This window comes from Rhodamnia argentea, chromosome 5, assembly GCF_020921035.1.
Source record: "Rhodamnia argentea isolate NSW1041297 chromosome 5, ASM2092103v1, whole genome shotgun sequence".
NCBI classification, from domain to species: domain Eukaryota; kingdom Viridiplantae; phylum Streptophyta; class Magnoliopsida; order Myrtales; family Myrtaceae; genus Rhodamnia; species Rhodamnia argentea.
The window spans coordinates 2,732,096-2,742,959 of record NC_063154.1 but is presented as its reverse complement, the minus strand read 5'-3'; the positions used below and the strand labels follow the sequence as shown (position 1 = coordinate 2,742,959).

At 42.1% G+C, this 10,864-nt stretch overlaps 3 protein-coding genes and 1 non-coding gene across 4 annotated transcripts; 1 reads left to right on the top strand and 3 right to left on the bottom strand.

Moving 5' to 3' along the window:
• Window positions 1-2,690: 2,690 nt before the first annotated feature.
• Window positions 2,691-3,674, bottom strand: LOC115743765. Its single transcript, XM_030678710.2, has 2 exons — window positions 3,181-3,674; window positions 2,691-2,860 (listed from the first exon to the last, which is right to left on the bottom strand). The coding sequence occupies exons 1-2, from the start codon at window positions 3,521-3,523 to the stop codon at window positions 2,844-2,846; spliced, it is 360 nt and encodes a 119-aa protein (XP_030534570.1). The 5' UTR covers window positions 3,524-3,674; the 3' UTR covers window positions 2,691-2,843.
• Window positions 3,675-4,985: 1,311 nt separating this feature from the next.
• Window positions 4,986-6,062, bottom strand: LOC115743764. The gene is made up of 2 exons (XM_030678709.2): window positions 5,684-6,062; window positions 4,986-5,477 (listed from the first exon to the last, which is right to left on the bottom strand). The coding sequence occupies exons 1-2, from the start codon at window positions 5,921-5,923 to the stop codon at window positions 5,199-5,201; spliced, it is 519 nt and encodes a 172-aa protein (XP_030534569.1). The 5' UTR covers window positions 5,924-6,062; the 3' UTR covers window positions 4,986-5,198.
• A 314-nt stretch (window positions 6,063-6,376) lies between these two features.
• Window positions 6,377-6,448, top strand: TRNAP-AGG. The gene has a single exon. It is a non-coding gene; the product is annotated as a tRNA-Pro (tRNA).
• A 140-nt stretch (window positions 6,449-6,588) lies between these two features.
• On the bottom strand, window positions 6,589-10,130 carry LOC115743781 (rop guanine nucleotide exchange factor 5-like). The gene is made up of 7 exons (XM_030678746.2): window positions 9,533-10,130; window positions 9,158-9,274; window positions 8,868-9,022; window positions 8,221-8,295; window positions 7,837-8,127; window positions 7,336-7,692; window positions 6,589-7,219 (listed from the first exon to the last, which is right to left on the bottom strand). Exons 1-7 carry the CDS (start codon window positions 9,849-9,851, stop codon window positions 6,773-6,775), a joined length of 1,761 nt encoding a protein of 586 aa, XP_030534606.1. The 5' UTR covers window positions 9,852-10,130; the 3' UTR covers window positions 6,589-6,772.
• Window positions 10,131-10,864: the final 734 nt, after the last annotated feature.

The window sequence follows — 10,864 nt, the reverse complement described above, 5'->3', positions numbered from 1 at the left end:
TGACTCATTTATTTTCTGTGAGCTGAACATTGAAAAATTCAAAAAATATTTTTCTGAAAGTTATTTTACGCGAAACGAAAGGAACCTAAGATTGGCTTTTGTCCATTGAAACAAGGATTAGTTCGATGACAATAGGAAGTTCATAAGATTGGATTAGTTCGATGACTATAGGGTGTTCGTAAGATTCCATCCTCAAGTCAATCGCTCTGGCCGGAAAGAGTGCTGGAAACATTCGAAGGAGGAGAGATTTTGAAAGGAAAACAAGAGTCAAGATCGAGAAGCATCTCTCAACTCTCACTACTAAAAGAAGGGGGACAGAGCACGATGGAGTTCCCTAGATATATGCCCAACAGTCCTTTTTATCGCGGAAGCGAGCGATCGAACAATAAAATAAACAGAACAATAAAATAATTCGGACGTCGGATTTACGTGATTGAATCGAGTGACCTTTGTTGGCAGAAAGAAAAGCGAAAAAAATTCTCCCATAAATCAAGTCATACAATAGAGATTATAATCACGTTGGAGCCGCTCAATATTTTCAGTGTTTCCCAAGTCTCAATTAGGCGTAACGACTTGTACAATCTTAATTTCTCACGAAATAATCTTCCAATCTCGCGAAAACATGAACAAAACTTACTATAAGATTTAATTGACTCTTTTTTTCTAGTCAAATGAGATTTACTTGACTTCAACACGTAAATTATTGATGTAATTTCACAAACAAAATCTAGGAAGATACCTATTGACGAGCACTCGTCAAACGGTGCTTCAACAACGTGCCCAATCGCAGCGCTTCTGGAGCACTCAGCACGGCACACCCACACACACCAACAAAACTTTAGAATACAATGCGAATGTGGAGACTACCTTCGTCTTTGCCGACTTCAACACGATGAAAAGAAATCCTCGTAGACATCGAAATTTCCCTTGGCCGACTTTAATTTGGAGAACGACCTTGCGAGCCCCACTTTCTTTTCTTCTTTTCGCCATTAATCGCTGTTATTGTGCACGTTGTTGATGCATGGCTCTGTTTTTTTTTTTTTTTGGTCAGAGTATTTGAAGCACTGTTAGTGTTTGAGACGAGTGCTTGCCAGTAGGTTTCTCCGTGAATTTCGTTTGCGAAGTTACACCGACAATTTACGTGTCGAAGCCAATTAAACCTTATAGTAAAATTTGTTAAATTTTTTTCATGAGGTTGAGGGATTATTTCGTGAGAAGTCGTGATCTAAACATTATGTGAGCGATCAAATATGATTATAATAGCTTGATTTATAGGAAAACTTTTTGTTGTTCTCCCCGCGGACGTAAATCGTCCGACCTAGTCACGTAAATCTAATGTCAAATTTATTTTTTTATTTTATTATTCGATCGCCTCCTTCCGGAACAAAAAGGACTAGTATTGCTCATATATCTAGGGAACCCCATCGTGATATGAACTTATGTCCCTGTCATGTTCCTGAAAAGCACTTCTTCATAGGACTAGCCGGGACAGGAGTGCCGTTCCTAGTGTGTCCTAGAGCCGTCCCAAGAACATTAAGAGGAAAGTTTTCTTTTAGTAGTGAGAGAGTTGAGAGGTGGTGCATCTCGATCTTGACTTGCGTTTTCCTTTCGAAACCTCTCCTCCTTCACATGTTTCCAACACTCGTTTTGGCCAGGACGATTGACTTGAAGAGGGAATCTTAGGATTCTCCCATTTAGTCGTCTCGTTGCAGCTTTAAATCTCAGCCTTGAAGTAAAACAAAAGGGAAAGAAGTAATGAACTCCCCTATAGTCATCGAACTAGTCCTTGTTTCATTGGGCAAAAGTCAATCTTAGGCTCCGTTCGTTTCACGCAAAATAATTTTTAGAAAAATATTTTTCCAGAGTTTTCGATATTCAATTCACGAAAAATAAATAAATCAAGGAAAAACATCTTTTCCGACCATAAAAAAAAAAAGGAAAAACACCTTCCACTCATGAAAAAAAATAATTTCAAAAGTGAAGAAAATAATTTCCTCTTTTTGAGAAGAAAAAAATATTTTCCCTCATCTTTCCTTCTTTCACTCTTTCACATTTCTTTTGTTTTTAATTATTTTTTATTTTCTTAAAAACTTCAAAATTTCTAGTTTCTAATTTTTTTTAAATCTTTTATCTTTTCTTTTATCTTTAATTCTTTTCCTTTCTTTTTCTTTTTCCTTCTTTTGCGGCCGGTCGCTGGCCACGGTCGCCTGCAACCGGCTGAAGAAGAGGGAGAAAAAAAAAGAAAAGAAAAAAAAATAAAAATGAAAATTAGAATTTATTCGAAAAAGAAAATTTAATGAACATTTACTATACACTTGTGCAACTTCCACATGCTCAAGACAAGATGGAAAGATTGACTATTCGACAATTTCTTAACCTTTACAGTGATGCGTTGCCTGATCCAGCAACCGGAAGCCTCTGATTTGGACAGAAACTGCACCTACAAATTTTCCACAAATCCAAAGTGCTTGATAACATTTCCTTAGCCAAACGTCAGTGCACACCACCTTAATTTCGAGTATAGAGATCCTCTACAATGAAGTAGATTAATACGACATGTCGTTCTCTTCAAATGAATGGGGTCCCTCCTTGTTGATCATCAGAGTTTCAGTAAGTTTACATAGCGTTAGCACCATCCATTTCGAGTTATCAGAACCTTTTTCAAACACAAACCCCGAAAAACACAAAACGGGCATAAACATAGTCCGCCATTGTCGGCTCTAGCGAGTACATTTCATCATATCATTACCGTTACATGTTAACGGCATGCACATTATTGAAGTTAAATAAATAACACAACAGAGCGATCCAAACTGCAGCAAACTGGTGATCGGCCATGACCATTATGGCACTGTGTAACCTGCAAAAGCCAAAGCAATGGAAACTTAATAAATCTGGTGATCGGAGATTGCATAAAAGTGCATTAAGTTATAAGGGATATAGGGAGAAAAGGGCAGTCCATCCCAAAGAATGACCATCTTTGTCAGCGCATTCATCTACTTAGATTACTTAGACATGATCAGCACCTGTCAACACATGAAAGGGCGATCATCTAGCAGAAGAAAAGGTTGCGGCGCTAAATAATTTACAACATGGCAACATCCAACGCTGGATGCTTCTGGAGATACAAGTTTCCAAACAATAACTCTTCTGCAGTAAGCGAAAGAAGGCAAATCTGACCTCCACACTTGTACCCAGCGGGGCGATCAGAAAGGTTGCAGCGTTTTGGAATGGTGACGGCAACTTCAGGCTTAATTCCTGCAATTTTCGCAGTGTTTGACAGCATGGCAGCGCATAGGCAGCTTGGGTTCCGCCCTATTCTCTTCACCTGAGCACAGCAGTTTCTTGACACAGGTGCGGTCTCATCCTGTGCCGCAGACATGCAAGGGGCCAGCTTAAAAGCCTCCCTATCGGGTGTTGAAGACTTGCCACATTCACCCGCCCCATAGACAGTCTGGAAACCTGAAATGGCCAAAATTGCAAAAATGACCAGAACACTAATGTGCTTCATTGGAGCTTCCATATCTTCAATTATGCATAATGAGTCTCAGCCTGCGAGCTTTTATGAGAACCGGAAAGTTCTCACAAGTGCAAACCACAAAGAAAGTGGTGAAAGCACTATGGAAAGATTGCTTTTTGTTTATTCGACAGCTAGTCCTTTAGATATGCAAATATAGATCCACCCACATTGTTTAACCCAGAGAAGACAAACAAGATAAAGTGACTTCTCAAAGTCTTTGCTACCATTCTGTTGCTTTTCCCATCCGGAGTGCGAAAATAAGCTTTTGATAAGCAGCTGCCAGCATAGCAAGCTCCAACATCAAGTACTCCTCAAGCTACCCTAACATTATCATCTTATGCAATCAATATTAAATTTATTTTAGGCTTACTCAAAACTACTGGCACAAGCACAAGTGATGGCAAGACTCCAAATCGAAAAAGTGTGTGCTCAGTCCAATTTTAGGTATTGAGCCTTATCCTTCGGACTACACTACTGGGAATTGAATTTGATGCTAGACCAGCAGAATGTAGAGCTCCGCAAATTAGAGTGCAACTATGTTTCAACAACCCGCATCCACATTGAACTTTCTTGTTCATAAATAGTTCTTTGAGTCCAACAAGACTCTTGGATCAATTACAAAGCTCCAACACAAGGAAACAAGATTGTTCTGAGACAAAGGGAAGACAACTAGGGGAGGTAGGACAGAGGGTCTTCCGATAACTGAACCATGCCTTCAAGTGATTGTCAGTTAAATCTATTTCAGCGGATTGCAAAGGCCGTGGCTAAACCAAATCTCCCACTATCAACTTAAGTAGTTATCTTTTTCTATTGATTCATACTCGTTCTTCCTAGCATCTTTGGTTGCATCTACAACGTATTCCACGAAACCTTTTCCTTTTATCACTCGATAAAATGAGTTGCATCGAAGTGGTAAATAAATAGTTCACTGCTTTTTGTACTATTGGCAAACCCTTAACAAAATGCATCTACAGCTCCCAAAGAAAAGTCCGACAAGCAGCTTGCAAGGCAGCCCCCCCTCATATTTACCTCTGTTAGATAATCATATACCTAGAAAGACAGAAGCATATGACTATCCTTCAAAATGCCAAAGAGTTTACAGACTCATGTTTTTCCCTGGAAGCTGCCAATACAGTCCACTAACAGAGATCACACATATTCCCATCTAATGTCCTTCTAGAAGACATGGAACTCTCCCCAGTTCATGTGGATAAACAACTGATTAAGTATAGCTGGTGTAAATCTATTATAGCAGCTGCTAATAAGACCAATTGATCACAAAAATTAACCTTATACACCGCCGGAGAAGCACAGGACAATAACAAGAGCTCAAGATGCACGCGACTGCGTTGCTGGCATTCCCCTGTTTGTGGATCAGACCACAATTCGCTTGGATATGATTTTGAAACTACTGTGACTGTATAAGTCCACACAAGAATCCAGATGGATATTCCTTAGAGGATTCAATAGAAGCATAACGGGCAGTCGATTTCCGCACATTTCAGTAATTGCATCTACAGATATTCAACTAATTGTCAAAATAGAACACCATCAGCTCAGTATCAAGACATATCACTCGACCTCATTCTCACAACATACAGAAGAAGCACCCATTCCCCCAAAAGGCCACCTACTCTCTGCAATCCAAATCCATCGAACATGACGAACTATCCAAACCCTATCGAGTAAAAGCATACAAGACAGTGCATACATATACGAAAAGCCCCAAGGGCACGAAGATCAGGAGAGGCACCACCGCCGCGAAGCTGTGCGTGCTCCCACAAGCCAGAGTCCCGAGCTTGATCTGAACTACATTGATCAGAGCCAGCATCAGAAACACACATCCGCAGACCGACCCGACTCCGGACGCCAACATCCCGACCCGCAGAGCATTCTGATTGATTCGATCGAGCATTTCCACAGGGTGGTAGGTCGGAGACCGCGTGATCCGGATAGCCTGATAGCCAAAGGAAGAAAAAATGAAATCTTCCCTTAGCCTCAAAAGCGGCCCTATCTAGACCGAGAGTCACCAATCCAACGTCGGATCCTTCGCTCACTTCTTTTCTCATCAACATCATTGGAGACTCAATTCTCAAAGTGCTGGACGTAAGGCGCGAGAGAAGACTAAAAGCGTACAAGAACAAGAAGTGAGAACCACTTCACCTGCTTGAGGGCGAGAGCGACCAAGCTGGAGAAGAGGAAGGAGCCGAAGGAGTAGACGTGGAAGGCGATGAGGTCGCGCTTCACGGTGGGGCCAGGGGCACACCGGGGGTCCTTGTTGAGGGTGTTGTTCGGGTCCCAGGGGTTCCAGGCGAGCCCGACGAAGACGGCGAGCGTGAAGAGGGAGTTCACGTTCACCAGGCCGTCGAGCGCCGTCACGTGGATGCTCGTGCCGGCGGCCATGGCGGGTGATCAGACGGGCGAACAGCTTGAAGGTGAAGAAGAGTGTGTGAACGTTGCTGGGTCTATGAGATTTGGTAAAGGTCAAGGAGTACGCACATGGCGATTTTACTGACAATGCCCCGTTTTCCTTAAAGAAAGAACGCAGACACGGACAACAGTAGTTGTTGTCCGTACGCCGTAGGGATTAAGCAAACTCAGCTTTTATTTATTCTCTTTTAAAAATTTTCTTGCCATTTGAGCATAGTAAAGTAATGTGAAAATGGGAAAAAAAAAAAAAAGAGAAAGAAAGAAATGATTTTCAGATAAATACGCACTATCAGTCGGAAATCAAATATTCTTCATTGACTTTAAGGAAGGACTTGGACGATGGCAAAACCAAATCGGCGAAAGGAGGACCCAAAGATCTCTGTCTTTTTATATCATTTAAATTTTTACTCGCTCTGCCATTATCGTGGGCATTTGGTCTAGTGGTATGATTCTCGCTTAGGGTGCGAGAGGTCCCGAGTTCAATTCTCGGAATGCCCCCTCCTGCCCTCTTTTTTGAATATTTTAGTCATCATTTTCAGGATGAAGCTTTTGAAGGAGGAGGACAGACCAAAGAACTCGTGTTAAACACAGTAACAATCCGCCTCATCTCACAATGAATATTCATCTCAAGTGACACAGACCAGACACGAGCAGTTTATGCAAATGAATAGTTTTGGTAGTCAAACGAGTTCAGGATACAAGTGAAGAAAGAACTCAACAACTAAAGAGCTAGTATAGAGCCTATGGTAATCACACCAAATTACAGTGGATCGCTGTAACTTTCTCAAAGAAACTCAAGCAAGTAAGCCTGGTTAGCCTTTCTTACACTCCCAAGTCTGTGGAACTTGTGCTCAGTACTGGGCAAGACAGGTCGGTTCCGCTCCCGGATAACTTAGGCTTCGTGTCCACACCGAGATAATTCGTGAGGACCCGTTTAACTCCGAAACCACGGCGGGGAGGCTTGCCGTTGTTATTGGTGTTGCTGATAAAAGGAGTCCTCTCTCCCCTTATAGGGCTAATCAGGGGCGCCGGGGAAAAGCTTGGAGTGCTAAAAGCCGACTTATAGGGAGTGCTTGAGAGATGCACCGAGTATGGCATGGATAACTTCTTCTTCTGGGGTATCGCGTTAACGCCTGGGATTGGGGATAATTTGTCTGCGTGTCTGGTCAAGTCATCTACATAGAGCACGTCGTCTATACGTGCAACGATGTTGAATGCCAGACTCTCCAACACTCTTGAGTAGCTCTCAAGAATGGATTTCCCGAGATCCTGGAAAGTTCGAAAGCTTACTATTATTGGCAAAATAGCTCCTGCTTAACAAAATTGGAAAGGAAAAGAAAGGTTTGAATTTTACTACAGAGAAGAGATAGATCAGAGATCAACACCTTATTAAATTGGATCTTGCTCGTGTCTAAGGCAGTTTGTGCAAGACATGGAAACCGCTGCTTCAAGCAAAGCAGGAGCCTCTCAGCTTTTTCTGCCAACAGTTCTCTCTTATCCCCGTCTAACATCAGGTCTTTAACCATCTCCCAAGATGTCTTCGTCGTGGATCGGTTCGGATGAGTTGGGGGTCTAGGGTGAGATCTTCTTCGCCATACATACATCGAGGCTTCTACTCGGTTTGCTATTTCTAGCGCAATGTGCTCAGAAGACAGGTCAAGGCAATCGAGCAGGCATTCTGCAGAGAATTGGTCTGAAGTGATGTATCGATGAATGACGTCCCCCAAGGAAGTTCTCCCATGCTGAAAATAAGACCAGTCAACATTATGAGACCCCTGGGGCATGATATCAACAAACCAAATAACACGAACTTGGGTTATCAAGAAAGACCAGTTTGGTTATGTACGACTAAGAACCAAAGAAGCTGCAACGGTATATTTTCTGACCTTGGGAAGAGCTTCCAGATATGAGTCTGGAACTTCCATTTCTGCTAAAGTCATGCTGTTTATGGCCATTGCAGCCTTCAATATTTGGCTTGTGCATTCGCGAGTGTGAGTTAAATGCTTTCTCGAGTTCTCGCTGAGACCACCAGGAGGAACACGAGGCACTGGTAGCCACCACTTTTCCTCTTGCCGTTGAATCGTCCTCCTAAAAGAGGCCGACCCTTCTGCATCTGAGGCTACTATGCCTTGATCAACATACCAGAATTCCGTATCTGTGAAACCATCTAATATTTCCTGTTGAAATGCAAAGGATTCAACAAAAACATGAGTATGGATATTCCCTCATATTTGATGTATTTCAAGTGGTCAAAGATATTCATATCTTACAAGAAGCATGTTGTCCAGTTTACGAAGAGCTGGAAGATTGATAAAAATATCGGCTCTGGGCCTGCAAGTCATGACCTAAAAAATTGAAACGAAAAGCAGCATGAGAGGAAAAAAATGAATTATAGGACCCAAAATGCTCTTTTCCTCCTCCATCTGCTATTCTGGTTCCAAGTCCAAATAACTGGCCGTTAATGGACGTACCAAGGATCAAGAACAAAGTTGATTTAAGAACTTAGTTTTTTTCCAACACCAGACCATTAGAATTACATAGAAGGTCATATACTTGAGTACCATAATGACTGCATTCAACTACATCCGATTCTACAATAAAGTTTGTTGAAGTCCTTAAATTTTGACTTGTCGCCAGACAGAGCAAAGAATTGGGATCTACTAACTGGGCTATCAGTTCGTCTTTTGAACACCAAGAAAGAGACCTAAAATCTGTCGATTTTGTTGCCAGAAAGTTACAATCACAAGCATATAAAACCCAAAAACTCTAACAGCTGGATTTGAGCTCACTGGATATGAACTACTTGGGTGTTTCGAACCCAGAAGCAGAAATTTGAGTTTCTTTCCCTCAATCTCTAAGTTAACAAGATCGAAAATGATTCACACATTCACTAGATAATAGAGTAGAATCAAGATACCTCAAGCTTGCTACCATCAGGAAACGTTTGACAAGAGGGTATCAATTCGACGATGTGGTCCGCGACGCAAAGAAGCCACTCCATCTCTCTTTTCCACATTGTTTTCTTTTCAGGAGGCAAGCGTTCTAATCTCCAAAGTTGCCCAAAAATAGTTCCTGCCTCGTATGATGATAAAACAAATAAGCTCACCAGAAATGATCAGGACAGACCTCAAGGGAATAACTAAAAAAAGAAAACCAAGAGTAAGGTCTCATTACAAATATTGAAGACAAGAAAAGAAAAGGGCATACCGCATAAATTGGTGATGGCATTTGAAATGGCCAAAGCAGTGCAAACACCCTTCCCAGAGCCTGACATGTCTTCACCAAGCAACAATTTTGCATATCTCTCCTTCATCATGTCCAGCTCTAATCAAATTTACACAAAACCATTAGACCTGAGGTGGTTAAGCATTAGCCACCAAATCCAAGTAAATACAGAGAATTTAGGAAATTTCCTCTGCTCTGTTCAAGTGTCACGGCAACAGATAGTAGCTAAATAAAGTCCAAAGTTTGAATTTTGAATTCTCGACTTTTATCTTCACTAACTCAGCAACCAGAATCAAAAGTGCCAGAAAGAGCGAAAGTGAAAAAGGGGATTGAAAAAAGTTTGGAAACTAAACCAACCTGAAAGTTTTGAGCCCAATTTCTTCAATTTCGAATCATCATCGATTTCATGCTTTTTCCCTTCATCGTCCTTGACGGAGGAAACAGAGTTTCGGTGCAAATCAGCTTTTCCGATGGGCCAACCCAGCGGAGCAGGCGACGGGCGCTCTCTGTCCTTCTCTTTTGCCTTCGTTGATTCCTCGGCCGAAGAGCTCTCGGAGCTCGATCTAGTCGAGCTCAAGCTGCAGTCTCTGGACTCAGTGCTCGACTCTGTTCCGGAAGAGCCGCGGCCGTTCTTGCTCTTCTTCGAGCTTTCGCTCTTCTTCGCCGAACTTCCCATTTTCAGCGTGTTAAGCAAACAAAGAGCGAGAAAAGATTGAGCGACGACTATAACGGAGAGCGACGGAGCGGAATGCGCAGGGTTCACGAGATGGACCGCTGCCCCTCCGTTTTTGAAAAGAAGGAACTTTGAGCGGCAGGAGAGGGGAAATGCGAGGTCGGATTAATGGAGTTCATGGTTTTTGTGAAGCTGGCCCTTGCGTTTGATTGCAACTATGTCTGCTTATGTTGCTGGTCTCTCTCTCTCTCTCTCTTCTGTGTGAGAAAAATTTGATTTTTAAAGCTGAGGGGGAGAGAGAGAGAAGGGAAGAGGGGGGTAACTGCCAGTGCCACATGCGACACCAACGTCTCTCTGTCCCTTTCGACCTCGGACTAGAGTTGGGACTACGTTCAAATTATTAATAAACAATTTTGCAGACGCCATGGATTGGATGTGTTTCGTTCTTTGCAGTCTCCACTTCCTCGGGCACGAAAGGTGGGAATTTGTGTCAAACTAAAATAATTTTTCTAATGTCGGATACATTAAAATAATTCAATTAGGTCTGCGCGTATAAGAAAATATTTCTTTCCGCTATTCTGGCATCATCAGATTGACAATGCAGGATCTGAAACGCAAAAAAACAAAAAAATGGAAAAAATTTGACAAGGGAAGCAAATTTTCCCATGTTGATCTTTCATGGCTTTCTCGTTCTACATAGTATGAGATTTAATCAGGTTTACGTCATAACCCAACTTAGTTAAAAGATTGAATTTCGGCAGGGATAGCATCATCGTGAGGTCAATCTTGATCTATGCGCCAGTGAGTCACAAAGCTCTATGTGCCTTTCTTTGACAGATCAATTCTTGAACACCCCCCCTCTCAGACGAATTCGAGATGTAACAACAGAAGGGAAATCCAAGAACGCGAAGAAGACGACGATGGAGGGAGAACGGACGTCATTCAACAGAACCACAAGCGTTAGGTGTCTCAACTCCACCGATTTTATTGAGATCTTTGATGCTTCCAGTTTTTTA